At 48.7% G+C, this 16,896-nt stretch overlaps 1 protein-coding gene across 1 annotated transcript; it reads left to right on the plus strand.

Annotated features, from left to right (window-relative positions):
• The first annotated feature begins 2,212 nt into the window (after positions 1 to 2,212).
• Positions 2,213 to 2,623, plus strand: LOC145419090 (histone H3). Its single transcript, XM_080287331.1, has one exon. It carries the CDS (start codon positions 2,213 to 2,215, stop codon positions 2,621 to 2,623), a length of 411 nt encoding a protein of 136 aa, XP_080143457.1.
• The last annotated feature ends 14,273 nt before the right edge of the window (positions 2,624 to 16,896 follow it).

Here is a 16,896-nt window from a genome sequence, read left to right on the forward strand (position 1 = left end):
TTGATAGGAACCTCTCTTTTAACAATGAAGTACAACATCTCAAAAACATTACCAAACTCCGACTTAACGTCCTTCGAGCAATAGCAGGGAAAGGAGAAGGAGCCTCATTTAAAGTACTTCGTCTTTTCTACGTTCAAGCAATAAGATCTATTGTTGACTACGCTGTCCCCGCCCTCAGCTAGCCAACAAGCTTGAAGTCGTACAAAACGAAGCACTCAGAATCATTACTGGCTCCCCTATGTGGACGCGACTGTGCAATCTTCGCGCCGAGTGCAATATGGAGTCCCTCAACCTCAGAATTCAAGCACGAGTCGCCAACCTAACAGCCAAGCTGGCGCACAAAGGCTCAACACTACCCTTTCTTACAAGAATAACTGCGGCAGTTAACCTACACCCAGATTTACTCACCAACACCTGGTGCCACAAAGTCGCCAAAGCCGCCCATACTTATAACATTACTCCCCTTTTGAACCTCCCCCCTGACACACCAAGCGATGCGTATCACCCCCTCCCACCCTGGAGCCCTCTACTGTACAAACTCATTATCGCCAGCTCTCCCCCCAAAGCCACAACCCCCACCCAGCAGTTGCGGCAAGAGAGCCTCAGGCGAATTGCCTCCATCACCACCCCTAACTCCGCCACTTATTATACAGACGGCTCCGTAAACGAAGGTAAGTCAGGTGCGGCAGTCACAGGCCATGACCACTCGTATGGCCTCAGAATAACTGACGGAGCATCCACCCTTCAGGCCGAGTTAGTGGCAATCTTAGCAGCCTTAGATGATGCGCTCGAAATTACGCCCACGTCAGACATCATAATACATACAGACTCAGCTAGCGCCATCCAAACATTAAAAACCCAGACACCATCCGATAACATCCACCTCATCACGGATATAATGGCCACCGCTCAGGAGATTAAAAACGCAGGCGGAACAATCACCATTCACTGGATTCCAAGTCATGTCGGAATCACAGGCAACGAACATGCTGATCGCCTCGCCAAGGATGCTACAGCGCACCCGTACATCCAAGTAGACGTCCCTTCCAGCCTCAGTTAAAAAAAAAAATCAATAAAAACTCAGGCAATCACACTCAATCTTCAGGAACACCGACAGCAAGTCAATACAGGCTCTCCCTCCGCTCTATGGTACGCCGACGCTACCAAATATAAGCCCATACCTGCTGTACACAATATGAGCAGCATGACACTCAAAAAGATCAGACGGCTCAGATTAGGTTATAAGAGCCTTGCACAAATCCAAACGAATAACAACCAAACCGTAACCTGCGAAAACTGTAATACCGAAACCTCCTTCCCGCTCCTCCATTACATACTGCGCTGCCCAGCCACCAATAAATTTATAAGACCCGCCACCCCCCCCAACCCTGACATACCAAGCGATAACATTACACCTCAGCTAGAGATAACACTCAGGCAGGCAGCCACCTCAGTAATAGCCAACACGCCCATCTCCACACTGGTAAACACAGTTAAGTCTATCCCCCCCCCCTCCTAATGTCAGTCGTACAGTTAATCCCTAGCCCCGTTAATCCCCAACCCTGTTAATCCCCTTCCCCCCTTCCCTAATGCCACTCGTATGCTTGTGCCTGCATGCGCTGATGCTCATGCCTCAACGTGTGCAGGCATAGGGCGTGCCTGTGACCTCTATATATATATATATATATATATATATATATATATATATATATATATATAATGTGTATATGTATATGTGTATTTATATATATATATGTGTGTATGTGTATGGATATATATATATATGTATATGTATATGTTTGTATATATATGTGTTTGTATGTATATAATAATGTATATGTATGTATATGTGTATGTATATGTATATGTATATGTATGTATGTATGTATGTGTGTGTATGTATATGTGTATATGTATATATATGTGTATGTATATATATATATATATATATATATATATATATATATATATATATATATATATATATATATATATATATATATATAAAAGCACAGAGCCACCACGGTGGTTTCTGCCCCCGAATAAAATGTCCATACAGCCATCATGGCACACCCGTACAACTCAGCCCTAAACACCGTCCGGGCTAATACACGGTCCGGCTCTCTCCATAGGAGGGGAAATCGTCGAACGAACGAACGAACGCGGTGCGCCAACACTCTCGCTCTTCTCGCTCCCTCAGTCACGCTCAGCCATGGCTCGTACCAAGCAGACTGCACGTAAGTCCACTGGGGGCAAGGCCCCTCGCAAGCAGCTGGCCACCAAGGCCGCTCGCAAGTCCGCCCCTGCCACCGGCGGCGTCAAGAAACCCCATCGTTACAGGCCTGGCACTGTGGCCCTGCGTGAGATCCGTCGCTACCAGAAGAGCACTGAGCTGCTTATAAGGAAGCTGCCATTCCAGCGTCTCGTCCGTGAGATTGCCCAGGACTTCAAGACTGACCTGCGCTTCCAGTCCTCTGCCGTCATGGCTCTGCAGGAGGCGTCTGAGGCCTATTTGGTCGGTCTCTTTGAGGACACCAACCTGTGTGCCATCCACGCCAAGCGTGTAACAATCATGCCTAAGGACATTCAGCTGGCCCGCCGCATCCGTGGCGAGCGCGCCTAAGGCGAGAGACCCCTCACCTCGATCGAAAGAAATCTCGGCCCTTTTCAGGGCCAAAACCCTTTTTCAAAGAGAGATGATGACAGACCCTCAGTTTAGGTTTCCATATATCAGATCTTGCTTTTCCGCAGCGAAGCATGCTCACACACACACACACACACACACACACACACACACACACACACACACACACACACACACACACACACACACACACGAATGAACTCCATTACTTACATACATGCATTCATTCATCCTTTTTTTTTTTTTTTTAATCACTCATTTACTCTTTTTGTTTCTTGAATGGGGGGGGGGGAATACTCGCCTATTCGTTTATTTCTTTTCTTGATGTGTTCTTCACGTCGCAGCTTTGTTTTCGTTATTTGCCTGTTTCTTTTACTTACTCATCGCTTCACTCACGCCCTCATAAAGGTACACAGGTTGGCACAACGAGAAAGGCATTCCCGCTGCATATTAGGAGATGCTCTCTATCCGGCATGAACGCACGGTGAATTCTTCAGTTACTATGCTGGAAAAAAAAAGACGTGAACCTGAACCCATTGATTTTCGCCTGCAGTTGTGCGCGTGTATGTATGTTTATACTGTACCTATGTATTTGTGTGTCTTTCTGAGCATGTATGTCTGTGTGTACGGACGTATGAGCACACACACACACACACACACACACACACACACACGGACGAATGAACTGTACTTATATACTTACATACATGCATTCATTCATTCATCCTTTTTTCAATCATTCATTTCCTTTTTTTTTGGGGGGGAGGGGCAACTTGCCTATTCGTTTATTTCTTTTGTTGATCTGTTGTTAACGTCGCAGTTTTTGTTGTCGTTATTTGCCTGTTTCGTTTACTTCCTGATCGATTCAGTCACGCCCTCATAAACGTACACAGGTTTGAACAAGGAGAAAGGCATTCCCGCTGCATATTAGGAGAGTCTCTGTACCCGTTATGAAGGTTTGACAGTGGCCACGAACGCACGGTAAATCCTTCAGTTACTATACTGAGAAAGAAAGAAAAAAAAAGAAAGTGAACCTGAACCCATCGATTTTTACCTGCAGTGGACGTATGAGGGCTTGTGTGTATGTGAGCATGACAGTGTGTACGTACATGTGTAGGTCACTGCGCACACAGTATAAATGTATTTGTGCACATGTGTTGTTGTATGTACAGTACCTACATATTATAGACTGACATGAATATGCATGATACGATGTCATGCCTGTATTTACTGTACGCCTGTTGAGTGTGTGGGTTGGTACAGTCGGCCTAAGAAGTGCCGGCGGAGTATCCAGAAGTTTTCGGTCAGCGATAGTGTCCATACTCTTCCTTATATCTGTACGAGGTGAAACCTAATAGGTAAAATTGTTACAAAAAACAATAAATCCATGACCAGTATATTTCCAAATTATTGTAGGAAGCAGTTGGTTAGTTACGATAATAGGAATTCGTAAACGGAACTAATTGATATTTCACAATTGTCGCTCAGGGAGAGTCGGGAATAATTATGTTGTGGAGTTCAAATCTAGTATGGTAACAGGCAGTGATTTTTGGGTAGCGTAAGACTGAACAAAAGGGAGCTTCAATAAACATTGGAAATGATTAATTAATAGTTATAAAATAATTTCCGTTACAATACTAGGGAATGATTTCAAGTCATTTATTTCCGTTTCCAATGTCTCCATGAACGACGACAGAAAGCGGGAAGGAGGCGTAAGACAGTAAGCTATTTTAAATGTTTCGATCAACACGCACGAAAGGAGATAACATTCACTCAAGGACATGCAGTTATTACACTGCCTTTAGCCAGTTTCCCATGAAGAAAAATCTCCGGATTATTTCATATAAGACAGAGGGCTATCGGTGGGTAAAAAAAAAAAAAAAAAAAAAAAAAAAAGCCTACCGTACATCAGAGTCGGAGCTCCTTGGAGAATGCTACCTACTGTCAGTGTCTGATATCCTCAGTGCATAATCGATTCGCAAGAGTAATAAAATGCAGAGGTTCATAAACAAATCATTGAGTTCAAAACTTCCAAATAAGCATTTTCTGTTGAGCAGGACATTAGAGTTTATTTAAGAAAGAAGAAAAAAAAAACAGTGACTGGGAGTTATAGGCGTACTGGCCACCGCGCGCGAAATTAATACATTTCACATTCATTCAAATCGGGAAAGATAACTAAGTGTTACCATCTAATATATCACTGCCTCCTGTTATTCATTTTACATCATTATTTGCGCGATATAATATATACGTTATTTGGCATGACGTGATGAAGGCATTGAATGTTTACCTTATATTCACTGTTTTCATAGAACGTATGCCAGTGGAGAGTGACCGAAGCAATCTGACTCTGTGCCGTCACTTCTTGGGACGACGGTACGTTGTTGTTGGTTCTCCAGATGAATAAGAAGGCCCGCACGCCCATATTTACTCTTTTATTTTGACTCTATTGTTTTAACCCCCAACCCTAGTTCAAAACATTTCGATTGTGCCTACGTGCCCATCCCAAACCACCGTTGCCGAAAAGAAAGAAAGAAAGACATGAAGGAAAAAAAGAAAGAAAGAAAGAAAGAGAGAGAAAAAAAAAGGTCGGTAAACCAGAGTTCCTGAGAGGATAATTTGTAAGTCTGTCTTTCCCCTTTTTATCGAAAATCTTGTGGCTCCGATTGGAGCCGGAAATGTTGAAATGGCCAAGAGTGTAACCTCTCTACTTTGAGGAGGTGTACTTGGTGACAGCCTTGGTGCCTTCAGACACGGCGTGCTTGGCCAGCTCGCCAGGGAGGAGCAGCCTGACGGCCGTCTGGATCTCCCGGCTGGTGATGGTTGAACGCTTGTTGTAGTGTGCCAGGCGTGAAGCCTCTGCAGCAATGCGCTCGAAGATGTCATTCACGAAAGAGTTCATGATAGACATCGCCTTGGAGGAAACGCCGGTGTCAGGGTGGACCTGCTTGAGCACTTTGTAGATGTAGATGCTGTAGCTCTCCTTCCTCCTACGCTTCTTCTTCTTGTCTCCCTTGGCAATGGCCTTCTGGGCCTTGCCAGCCTTCTTAGCGGCGTTTCCGGAGGTCTTGGGTGGCATGGCGTCGCTGACGAGTCAGACGGTACTATGTGCACGGTGCGGGAGCGAGCGAGAGACTGAGTCGACATGGGGAACATTTTTTTTTTTGTTTTTGTTTTTTTTTTTTTTATAGGAAGTAGGAAGGTGAAGAGGTAAGGGGGGATGGAAGGAAAGAGGGGAAAAGATGAAGGACAGTGGTAGATTAAAGTTGGTGGGCAGTCCACCTTGCTGAGTCAGTTGAGTTTGTAGTTGTTTGTTTGTTTGTTTGTTTTGTATTTTTAATTGACTTGTGTTGTGGTTTTTTAGTTATTTGTAGTGAGTTTGTTTATGTATTTATTTTGTTTAATTTTTAAGTTGATTGATTGATTGATTTTTATTTGTTTATTTGTTTAATGTTTTTTTTTTTTGGTAAGTTGTTTGGTTGTTTGTTATTTTAGCTAGCTAGCTGTATATTGGTGCTGGCAGTGTCTGGATTTTTTCCAGGCTGCTTGGAAAGAGTCTGTTGTATCTGTTGATACTGTCTGATTTTTGTATAAGGTTCATGTAAGTTTCGTTGTCTTGCAGATGGAGGGATTCCCAGATTTTCAGAGCTTGTTTGTGTCTGCGAATGTTGAGGGGTTCAGTGTTTGTATGTTCATGTAGCTGTCTTGAGGAGAGTGTGTACGGGTATCTTTGGTTTGTGGCCCATCTGAGAGCTTTGTTTTGTGTTTTTTGCAGTTTTCTTATCTGTGTGTTGCTGAAAGTGTGAGTTGGTATTGGTGGGTAGTCTAGGGTAGGGATGACTATTGCCTTTACTAGGTGAGTTTTTATCTTGATGGGGAGGTGTCTGAATCTGTATAATTTTTTAAGTGCTTGTTCACCTTGATTTTTTCTCTCCTGTGCGTGTTTGCTGTATCCATATTTATTGATTTTTAATCCCAAGGATTTTCCCTGTCCTTGGTATTGGATGATGTTTATTGATAGTGGGGGTTTGTTTTGGTTCCTAGTGCCAGTGGGGTGAATTTGTTTATGTTTGTTTTTATTCTCCATTTTTCTTCATAGTGGTTGATGCAATTAATTTCTCTTTCTGCTCTTATTTTCATCATGTTCTTAGATTTCCCGGGGTAGCCGATTACTTGCGTGACATCATCTGCGTACTGTATATTAATGCCGTTGACAGAGGGGGGAAGGTCTTTCGTATAGATTATGAACAGCGTGGGTGATAGTACACTTCCCTGGGGAACACCGCATCCTAGGGGGAATAGTGCTCCTACATACTGATTGACTGCAATTCTGGCCTCTCTATCCTCCAGGAAGTCACAGAAAAATTTTTCTATAATGATGGGAAGTTCCAGCTGTAGTATTTGGTATTTAAGCCCCAGGTGCCATACTTTGTCAAAAGCCTTCGTGATGTCTCTGAGTATTATTTGACACTGTCCTCCGTCTGCTTTATTTTGAACAATTTGCTCTGTTATTAATGCTAGAGCATGTGTGGTTCCGAGCCCTCGTCGGAATCCGAATTGTTGTTTGTTATAAAGATTTTCATTTTCTAAGTGAAATCGTATTCTTTTATTTAATATTCTTTCAAGCAGTTTCCCAGGTACTTCCACTAGCGATATAGGTCTGTAATTTTCTGGAAGCTTGGGGTTTTTATTTGGTTTTGGGATAAGTTTGACAGTGGCTCTCTTCCAGGTGTCGGGGAAGTATCCAACTGATAGGGTGGCGTTGGATATGTTTGTGAGGTTGTTGATTGCCTTGTCTGGGAGGTGTTTTAATATTGATTTGTTTACCCCACTGCGCCTGGGCATGTTTTTTTCATTCTATTTATTATATTTTTAACTTCAGCAGGTTCAATGGGGGATGTGAGCATCGGGTTCTCTTGATTTAATCTATCTGGGTCTGCTTGGTTGTAGGGTGTAATTCGGTGAAGGTTATCATTTTGGTAATCTTTTACCATCTGGGTTGTTTCATCATCGTCGTCATCTTCGTCTTCTTCGTATATTCTGCTCCAGTGGGCTCTATGGAGTTTTTCTTGTGATTTGGGTGAATAATGTCGTGTGTTGTTGTTGTCTGTGAGGTAGTGTGTGTTTGGTGTGTGGTTGCCCGATAGCTGGTTGAGTTTTTTCCAGAAGTCTGGTGGGTATTTGTAGAGTGTTGAGAGGTGTTGTACTGTGTTGTGCCAGTGTGTGTTGGTTTCTTCTAGAAGTGTTTCATGTATTGTGTTTCGAAGTTCTATGTATCTGTGGTAGTGATGTAGTGTCCAGCCATATCTGGAGGCGTGATTTCTGAGGCTATTGAATTGTGCTATTAGATTTTGTGTATGTTGGCTGTGTGGTGTGTGTGGCAGTGTGATGTAATGCATAGTGGGGATGTTGGTGTTTATTGCTCTGTTGATGGTGGTGTACCATTGGTCTATTTCGGAGTCTATTTCTTCTAAGGAAGCATAGGCTATTGCCTCATTACTTTGCATGTTTTGGTTGATGTCCTCCAGGAACTGTTCCCAGTTTGCTCTCGAGAACCATGGTCTAGGAGGGATGGGGGTTAAGATAGGTGCGGTAGAGATGGTGAAGATTATGGGTATGTGATCGCTGGTGGTTAAAGGGCCTTGTTCAATGTGTGTGTTGTGATATGTTCTTTGGTTCGTTAGGATAATGTCTGGTGTGGTGGCTGTGTTGTGAGAGTAATATGTAGGGAAGTGTGGTCCTATGTGATTTATTGTTCTGTTACTGATCATGTGGTTTATTTGTTTGCCGTTTGTGTTAGTAGTCCTGTAGCCTAATGTGGGATGATTTGCATTGAGGTCAGCGATCATATATACAGGGATGGTTTTTCGAAAGAGTTGATAAAGGTCTGGAGTTGGAAGGTATGGTCTAGCAGGAGGTTGGTATAAGGTGGAGATAATGATAGGGCCAGTGGTGGTGTTTATTTCGATTGCAAGAAGGTCTGAAATAAAGTTGTCGTGGATTTTGTGAGGGATTGAGGTTCTGATTGCAACTGCAGTTCCGTCGTGGATGTTCCCTGAGTAATTTGTGGAGTGTGTCTTATAGCCATGAATTTTCGGCGGGTCTTTTTTCCGTAGTTCCATGGCTATTGATGAGGACAATGTCAGCATCTAGATTTCTATAAATGTTGCAAAGGCCCGTGCTTCTTCTCCAGTGCATTACATTATGTTGTATGATCTTTATCGTTTTGATAATCTTGTGTTATGGGTGGGTCGGGTTTTTTCTTTGTTTGGTTTATTGTTTTGGGAGGTTGTGGGATTGCTTTGGGTTTTGCGCCATTTGGGTATTCTTGCTGTTGAGGGGGGGAGTTTGTTACTGTTGGTGAGGGGGGGGGGGCTTCTTGTGCGTGATGAAGGAGATGGTTGGGCTGCTTGCTTTTCCTTTGGGACCGTCTCTTGGTTCTCGTTGTCAGAGTCATCTTCTATTTCATCATCATCTACTACTTCCTCATCTTCCTCTGAGTCTGATGTGAGATTGAGGTCTTCTTCTAGTTTCTCTTTGCTTGTATTTTCATTTTCTGGGTCTGCTTCTTGAGTATTAGGAATTAGCTTTTGAACTATTTGTTGGGATGGAGGGTTGTTAGGAAGTAGGACTGTTGGGAGCTTGTTAAGATTAAGCAGGTCAATTAGGTTCTTTTGAAATGATCCTGGTTCCACCATATTTAAGGTGTGAGCATGGAAGACACACAGAATCATTTTAGAGATTTGGTTGTTACCTATGTCAATTTGGGAGTTCATGAGTTGTTTGATGTTTGTTGAAGGTGCCTGGATGGTTTGAGAGTAGGTTTTGGTGTTTTTTTCCTTCTCTGCTGTTTCTTTTTCTTTTGATGCGTTTTTCCTTTTGGGGCATTTGAATGCTAGAGTCCTGTGTCCTTCACCGCAGTTTATACACTTTTTCTGCCTTGAATTGCAGTGTGTCCATGTGTGGTCGGGGCTTGAGCATTCTGAACAGATTTTGTATTCCCTTGGCTTGGGGCACTGGTTAGTGGTGTGTTCTTCTATGGCATAACATCTCATACAGTAGTTTATTTTTGTGAAACGTTCTTTGGCAATCTGGTGAGGGGCTATGGAAACATGAAACAGCTTAAGGCCTTGTGTGATTGCTTTTTCTGCCATGAAGACCGAGACAAATTCGATCTTCATCATGTTTCTTCGGTTGGATGTGTTGGGGAATTTGAAGACCTCTTGTACTGTAGCCCATTCTTGGTGTTTCTCTATTTCCCCAGCAATGTCCTCAGCAGAGTTGTCGAAGGCTAGTTCTTCTACCTTATAACAGATTATTGTTCTTCTTGCTTTTACTTCTTGAGGGAGGGTGGGGGTGAAGCCATTGTCAATGAGTTTTTGTGACAGTTCGTGTTCCAGGATTTTATCTACATCTTGGCCTGGGGCAGTTGACACTATGAGGCCGTCCCTGGCTTCGTGAAGTGCTGTGGCATATACGTTAGCTGGTGAGAGGATCTCAAGTAGTTTTTGTTTGGTTCCCCTGTCTTGGGGGTTATCCTTTGTTTTTATTTTCAGCCTAGCCATGTTTGCTACATATTAGGGAAGAATGTGGCCTCCTACCTACGCAACGCAGTTAGCGGTATCCCGTCTTCTAAAAGATGTCGAGAATACCCTGAGTTGCTCCCTACACCTGTTTGAGTTTTTTGCCCCACTCCCAAGATCGTTTACGGCAGTCCTGCTAAGGACCCCCCTTGTGGCAATGCCCGCGGAGTTCACCTTCACGATAGAGGGAGGACTCTAGTGGGCTGGTGGCCCGCCTTTTTTTTTTTTTGAGATATTCGTCCGAGCAATGCTGGGACACGGGCAAAGAGCCCATCAGAGATGCGCTTAACTTGCGCGTGCTTGAATTATCGAGGGGGTTGGTATTCCCTTACTGTGGTGATTAATAAATGTAGAGGAGCACGTGCAACGATGCAAGTGGCATCCATGAAATCATCCCCTGTCCGAGCAAAAGTCGTGTCAGGGTGAGACCTGAGCATCGTAGTGGCTGGGCAGTACAGAAGATAGTGAATGAGGGGCTCCACAGATGAGACCAAACAATGGGTACACGGGTCTGGCTCTGTACCGACAATTTGATTGTAGCATGGAAACCCCAGACGTAAGCACCTGAGCCTCACTACAATATAGTTGGGTATGCCTTTAAAGGGTAACAAAAGAGAATATGAAGTGGCGGTGGCGTACCATGTAGCAGAGCGGGAGCCTTCCGTCACCAAAAGCTGATGTTCCTCTCGAGAGAGCCTGCTGATGGTAGCAGTGAGAGTGCTAATGATGTACAATGGGCTGGGGTGCAGTTGAAATGTGACATCAGGAAGCGAGCAAGCTGAGCGTGCTGCGTCATCAGCACGCTCATTGCCGCTGATTCCAACATGACCTGGGAGCCAATGGAGAATAATAGTGGCACCCCTACGGACGAGAAGGGATGCAAAAGTAAAAATTGCAGTCTGAAGAAAGACATTGTCCTTCAAGGAGAAAGATTTTAGCCTCTGAAGGGAGGAAAGGGAGTCTGTGTGAATTACGACACGGTGATGATGATGGTGATGAGCGTGGCGCAAAGCACCCAGGATGGCAGCAAGCTCTGCCTGAAATGCGGATACACCCTGAGAGAGTCGCCAAGATTCAATTGTATGCCCAGAGACAAAGGCTGCCCCAGCAGAGCCATCAGAGGATACTGAACCATCTGTAAAATAAGTGGCTGTGTCTGGTGAATCTAAAGCTGCAACCCGACTAAGAGCCTTTTGACAGAGGAGCGCAGGAATGGAAGTTCGAGGTTTGGCTTCAGAGGGGCATACAAATTTAAAAAGAGGCGGGTCCCATGGTGGCGGATCAGTGTACCCAGGAAAGGGAGAATCAGGATCTTGGCAGAGGCTCGCAGCAGCTCCCAGTTCATGGATAACAGCAGTTGTAGTCCGGGTCCAGTCACGCCGAGTGGCAGGCTCGGGTGGGCGGCACAAAAGACGTCATAGGAGGGCAGAGACAGGCAGATGGGGCCGGCACCGTATCAGCTGTAGAGTGATGACTGTCGCTCGTAGCGCAATACGACGTGCCAGAGATGGCAAACCACCCTCCATTTGCAGATTAACCACCCGGGTCCAACGTGGAGCACCCAGCATGACACGGAGGGCATCGTTCTGGATGACCTCCAGAGATCGAGACACTGGTGGAGTGAGGCCAGTCAGACAGATAGTGCTGTACTCCACCAGAGATCGGATGGCGTGAATATAAAAAGTCCGGAGGACAGAAAATGATGCCCCCAGACTCTGCCTGGAGAGATATCTAAGAGCAGCCATTCGGGTGGAAGCACGTTCCCTCAGATACCGAACGTGACACGCAAAAGTGAGACCCCCATCTAGCCAGACCCCCAGATACTGATGGACGGTGACCAGGGAGAGCTGATGACCTCCAAGCAGCAGTGGAAAGTCGGGGGGGCGGAGGCCAAAAGGCAGACACTTCGTCTTGGCGAAATTGATCTTTAGGACTAGCTCGGTGCACTTAGCATGCAGCCGAGAAAGGGCCAAGTCCGCCTGTGTGAAACAACCTCTCCTCGTAAAGACGAGTGCCAGATCGTCAGCATAGCAGAGAAGAGTTATGCCAGGCCCATATTCCACAGTTAGGAGCTCCTCCATCAGGAAGTTAAAGAGAAGAGGGCTCAAAACGCTTCCCTGGGGGGTGCCATTAGGATGAGGATGAAAAGGGGAGAGGTGCCCCTGAAAGCGGACCCCTGCAGTGCGGTCACTAAAAAAGTCCCGGACCCAGGATATGAGCCTGCCCCCTACTCCCCTGGTCGCAAGGGCCGCCAAGATAACAGTGGGGTTTGCCAATTCAAAGGCCTTCTCGAGGTCGAGGAAGATGGCCATCCCCCGTCCACGCCTCAGCTCCCCAAGGAATGATGCAAGGCAGTGGGTGGCACTCCTGCCTGGATGATAGGCATAAATCCTTGGGTGTAGCGGTCCCAGCCACCAAGCAAGACGAGCCCGCACAACCCTCTCAGCTGTCTTAGCAATGCAACTGAGCAGGGAGATGGGGCGCATGGCAGTGGGATCGCGAGGCTTCGGAATCGGGTGGATGACCCCCATCTTCCACAACCTCGGTAGACGCCCCTCAGACCACGAGAGGTTGAGCAAATCAAGCAGACGCTCTCTACCGCAATCTCCAGCATGAGATAAAATGGAGTACGTGACCCCGTTGAGCCCCGGTGCAGTATCCTCCCGGCGCCTCAGCGCTTTCTGAAGCTCTCCGCTGGTGATTGGACAGTCAGCGGGGTCAGGTGTATTACACGCTGTCTGAATGGCCACAATGCGAGAGGCGGACAGCTGCATTTGTAAGGCTCGGCCGGACTGCGGGAGATTAGAAGAGGCTGAGCGGTCGGTGAAATGCTGAGCAAGACGGCCGGCCTCAGCGGCAGGGTCAGGGTGGGAGGGCGGACGAGGAGGACGTGGATCGGAGACGGACCTAATTCTCCCCCACATCTCACGGAGAGTGGAGTGAGAATCTAGGGTGCGACACCATCCGATCCACGCCTCCTCTTTAAGGCGACGCTTTTCAGCAACCACATGCCGAGTCACAGCAACCAGGTACCGGTGGTGCGGAGATGTTTGGCGTCGCCGGTACTGCCTGCGTGTTGCATTCAGCCTCTGGTTCAATTCCCCGACCCTGTCGCAGTAAAACCAGCCGTCCCGGTAGCATCTCGCCGAGCGCCGCTGCAATGGAATGGCAAGAGTGGCAGCGTGTGAAAAGATATTTGGTGCTTGATCTGCCCGGCTCTCGAGGACTGAGGCAGGAGAAGATGTTGCAAAGGCCGCCGTGAGAGCACGGTCAAAGGCCGCCCAATCCCCCTTGCGTAGATCCCACCGTGGTGTGGGAGGCGGGGGAGGGGGGAGGGGGGCGAGAGGCAAGCCAACAAGAATAGCGAAGTGGTCACTCGCAAGGTGTGGGTGGAGTGACCATGACGCCAGGCCTGACAGTGGGGTTGAGACAAAGGAGAGGTCGAGGCGACCTCCCCCAATGTGGGTGGGCTCTGTCATGTCGTTTAAGAGGGAGACACCACCCATCTCCTCCAGAAGTAAAGAAATGTGCCGTCCTGCTTCATTGGACTGAAGAGGCGATGATAGAAGGGCGTGGTGGGCGTTGAAGTCACCCCCTATATACACGGCTTCCCTGGCAGCCTGGGAGAATAGATCACCGAACTCTAGGGTGCCTCTCTGGCTCCGGTATACATTATATACCGTCAGGGGTGATGTAGCCAGGTGTAGAACCACGCCCTGGACCTCCACATCAGATCCACAGAAAGGAGGAGGGTCACAATCTGTGCATGCAATGTGGTCCTGGACCAGAACGGCACATCCTCGTGTGACGCCACGAACATACGGGAGGAGATGGGTGGTGTAACCCGAGAGACGAAAAGTGGAACTATCCGGGAGCAGGGTTTCTTGCAGTAGGATGACATGGGGATGATCCCTGTTGGCCGCCTCCTGCAGAAGCGGGAGCTTGTGCCGTGCTCCTAAACAGTTCCACTGAAGGGGTCGAAGAGGGGAGCCGTCCCGCTGTCCGGAGACAGACAGATGGACGTCCTCCAGCAACGGAGGTGAGGCCATGGCTGTCGAGGGTGCCACGACGGGCATCGGTTTTTGCTCTGGAAGGGGGCAAGGCCGACTCTGCTGAGGGGTGGAAGACAGGGCAGCGGCCTTCCTGGGCTTGGCTCACTTGAAAGAGCGAGCCGGCCTGCGTGGGGGAGTCCGTGGTCCCCCTGTTGAGTGAGCCGGACGTCGAGGGGCAGGACGGGTGTCGGGACCATGCAGCTTTCTGGCGATTACACGATCGACGATGCGATCGGCTGCAGAGGCGATTGAGGCCACCTTGAGGGTGATCCCGTTTGAGGGACACTGCTTGGGCAACAGCCACTGCAATCTGTGAGCCCAGGTCCCGCAGATCCTCCGCCGTGAATGCGAGGACTGGTGAAGCAGGAGCAGTGGGTGGACTGGGTGTGGAGCCAGGTACTGGTGGCGGAATTGTCAGTGGCTGACTGGTCGCTAGAGTGGGAAGTGGTGGCGAGACAGGCGGCTGTTGGCGGTGGACCTCCGCTGTGGTCTGGACCACAGTGTGAGCTGAGGGCAATGGAGGGAACTCCTGGTCGCTGAGAGGTGGTGGACGCTGAATGAGAGGGCGGCGCTGTTGTCCCCAGATGAAAGTGCCGGGGGGAGCTGGAGTGGCGCTGGTAGCCTGGTTCTCCTGAACAAAAGCAACCTGCCTCTCTCGACCCTGGTTCACTCGTAGAACCCTTGCGGGGCAACTGGGGTGCCAGGCATGGTGTCGTCCTGAGCAATTCGGGCACTTGGCCGCAATTGGTTGCTTTGCCTTGAACCGCTGCAGGCACTCGTCCGTGTCGTGGGCGCCACTGCACATGCCGCAGATGACGGGGCGGTTGCAGTTGGCACGGTGGTGCTCGTAGCGCTGGCAGCGGTAGCAACGGAGTGGCTCCGGGGTGAAGGGGCGAAGGTGATATTCTCCCCAGTTCCCCAGGTCGATCGCAGGGATCAGAGGACCTCGCAGGGTGACGATGACCTGTCGAGTCTCCTCCCTGGTCCGCGCTTTCTGGCAGCGGGTTGCCTCTTCGACCTGAGGGTGCTGGAGCAGTATCTCCATAGGCATTCGCAAGGGATAACCCATGACGACCGCCTTCGTAGACTGTTGGCCGGGCGTCAGCTCGACTAGCTTGACAGGGCAGGCCTCGTCCTGCTGAGCTGTTCTCAAGAGGTCGTAGGCTCCCTCGTCCTTCGGCACCAACACCGAGCTTCCATCCTGACCTATCAGGTTGCAGCAGCGTAGCCCTGGCAGGTGACGCTCTAGTGCAGCCACGGCGTCGTAACTCATCGCATGCCCGTCCTGTACCGGCACACGGAAAGCTGGGAATGCAGAGCGGGGCGGCGGACGCACAGCTACTGACACGGTGGGACGCGCAGCAGAGGGACCCCTGAGGGGAGGCCCAGTGCGTACTGCCAGAGAAGGGCCGTTTCCCTGGCGAGCACGCCTCGATCCCTTGCGTACCACGGGGGTGAAACCCTCATCATCATGCAGAGCAGGATCAGCAGAGGGGTAGATCTGAGTCGCAGCAGGAGCCTCTGATGGGACCTCCAGCCGCTTGAGAGTACGAGGAGACCTAGCCAGCCTAGGCTCGTGAGAGGGTGCGCAGGTGGCAGCGCGAGGCTGCGGACCGAGGGCTCGGTTCACGGGGGCGCCTTGCCGTGGATTAGGGCTGGCAACTGCGAGTAGGGAAGCTGAAGTGCCCTTGGTGGAAGAGAGAGAGAGGGTGGAGCAGGTGCAACCTCCTCCATAGCCTCATGTCGGCGGGCTGCCTTAACGGAACGGGTAGAGGCACCACGCGAGCGAGGTACCACTCCCGTAGACTTTGGTAGAGAGGGGTCATCACAAGAAACCTCGTGAGCTGACGAGTGGGAGCTCGAGCCAGAACAGTGACGCTCCCGCTTCATGCCTGTAGCAGGACACGGGTTGGAGAGCCTCGACTGAGGGAGCGGGAGGCGGGAATGCCCCTGGGGCCTAGGGATGCTGGATCCCTTCATCTGCTCACAGAAGCAGCCCAAAAAAAACTCAGACAACACACACACACACACACACACACACACCTCACACACACAACCACTCAAACAGCACAAACAAAAAACAGCAAAAGTGGCCAGGTCCCTACAGTGATGGGCAACCTATGCTCCCCGCCCTCTAAAGGGCGATGGGAGGCCCCGCCACTGCCCCTTTCGGGTCTTCCCTAAACTAACAGAGCCGCCCTCACTGCCTCCTATAACCAGGCCCTAAAGGCCCCCCTTCATGGAAGTGCCCTAACGGCACCCCTTCAGGGTTCGGCGTCGTACTACAGTGAGGGACACTAACGGCAGGCCAAAAAAAAAAAAACAAAAAAAAAAACACCCACACACACAGTCACAAACACACACACATTCCCACTCACACCCAGGCAATCGGAGACTAAGTCCCAGAAAAAACCTGGAAAGCAGCAAATATTATTCCTCAATGCCAGAGACTAAGTCCTAAACAGGCAAAAAAACGAGGAAAAAGGACGAAAATCGCCACGAGTAAATGAACCAGAGTTCAAAGCTCGAGAGAAATCGGCCAGACCTCCTCACCCGACAAAGTCTGACCTAGGAGTGGTGGCCCGGCGTTGTTGTTGTGCTGTTGTTGTTGGGATAT

The sequence above is a fragment of the Coenobita brevimanus genome, chromosome 117 (genome assembly GCF_032717465.1).
Source record: "Coenobita brevimanus isolate Jiangsu-jjx chromosome 117, ASM3271746v2, whole genome shotgun sequence".
Taxonomy (NCBI): domain Eukaryota; kingdom Metazoa; phylum Arthropoda; class Malacostraca; order Decapoda; family Coenobitidae; genus Coenobita; species Coenobita brevimanus.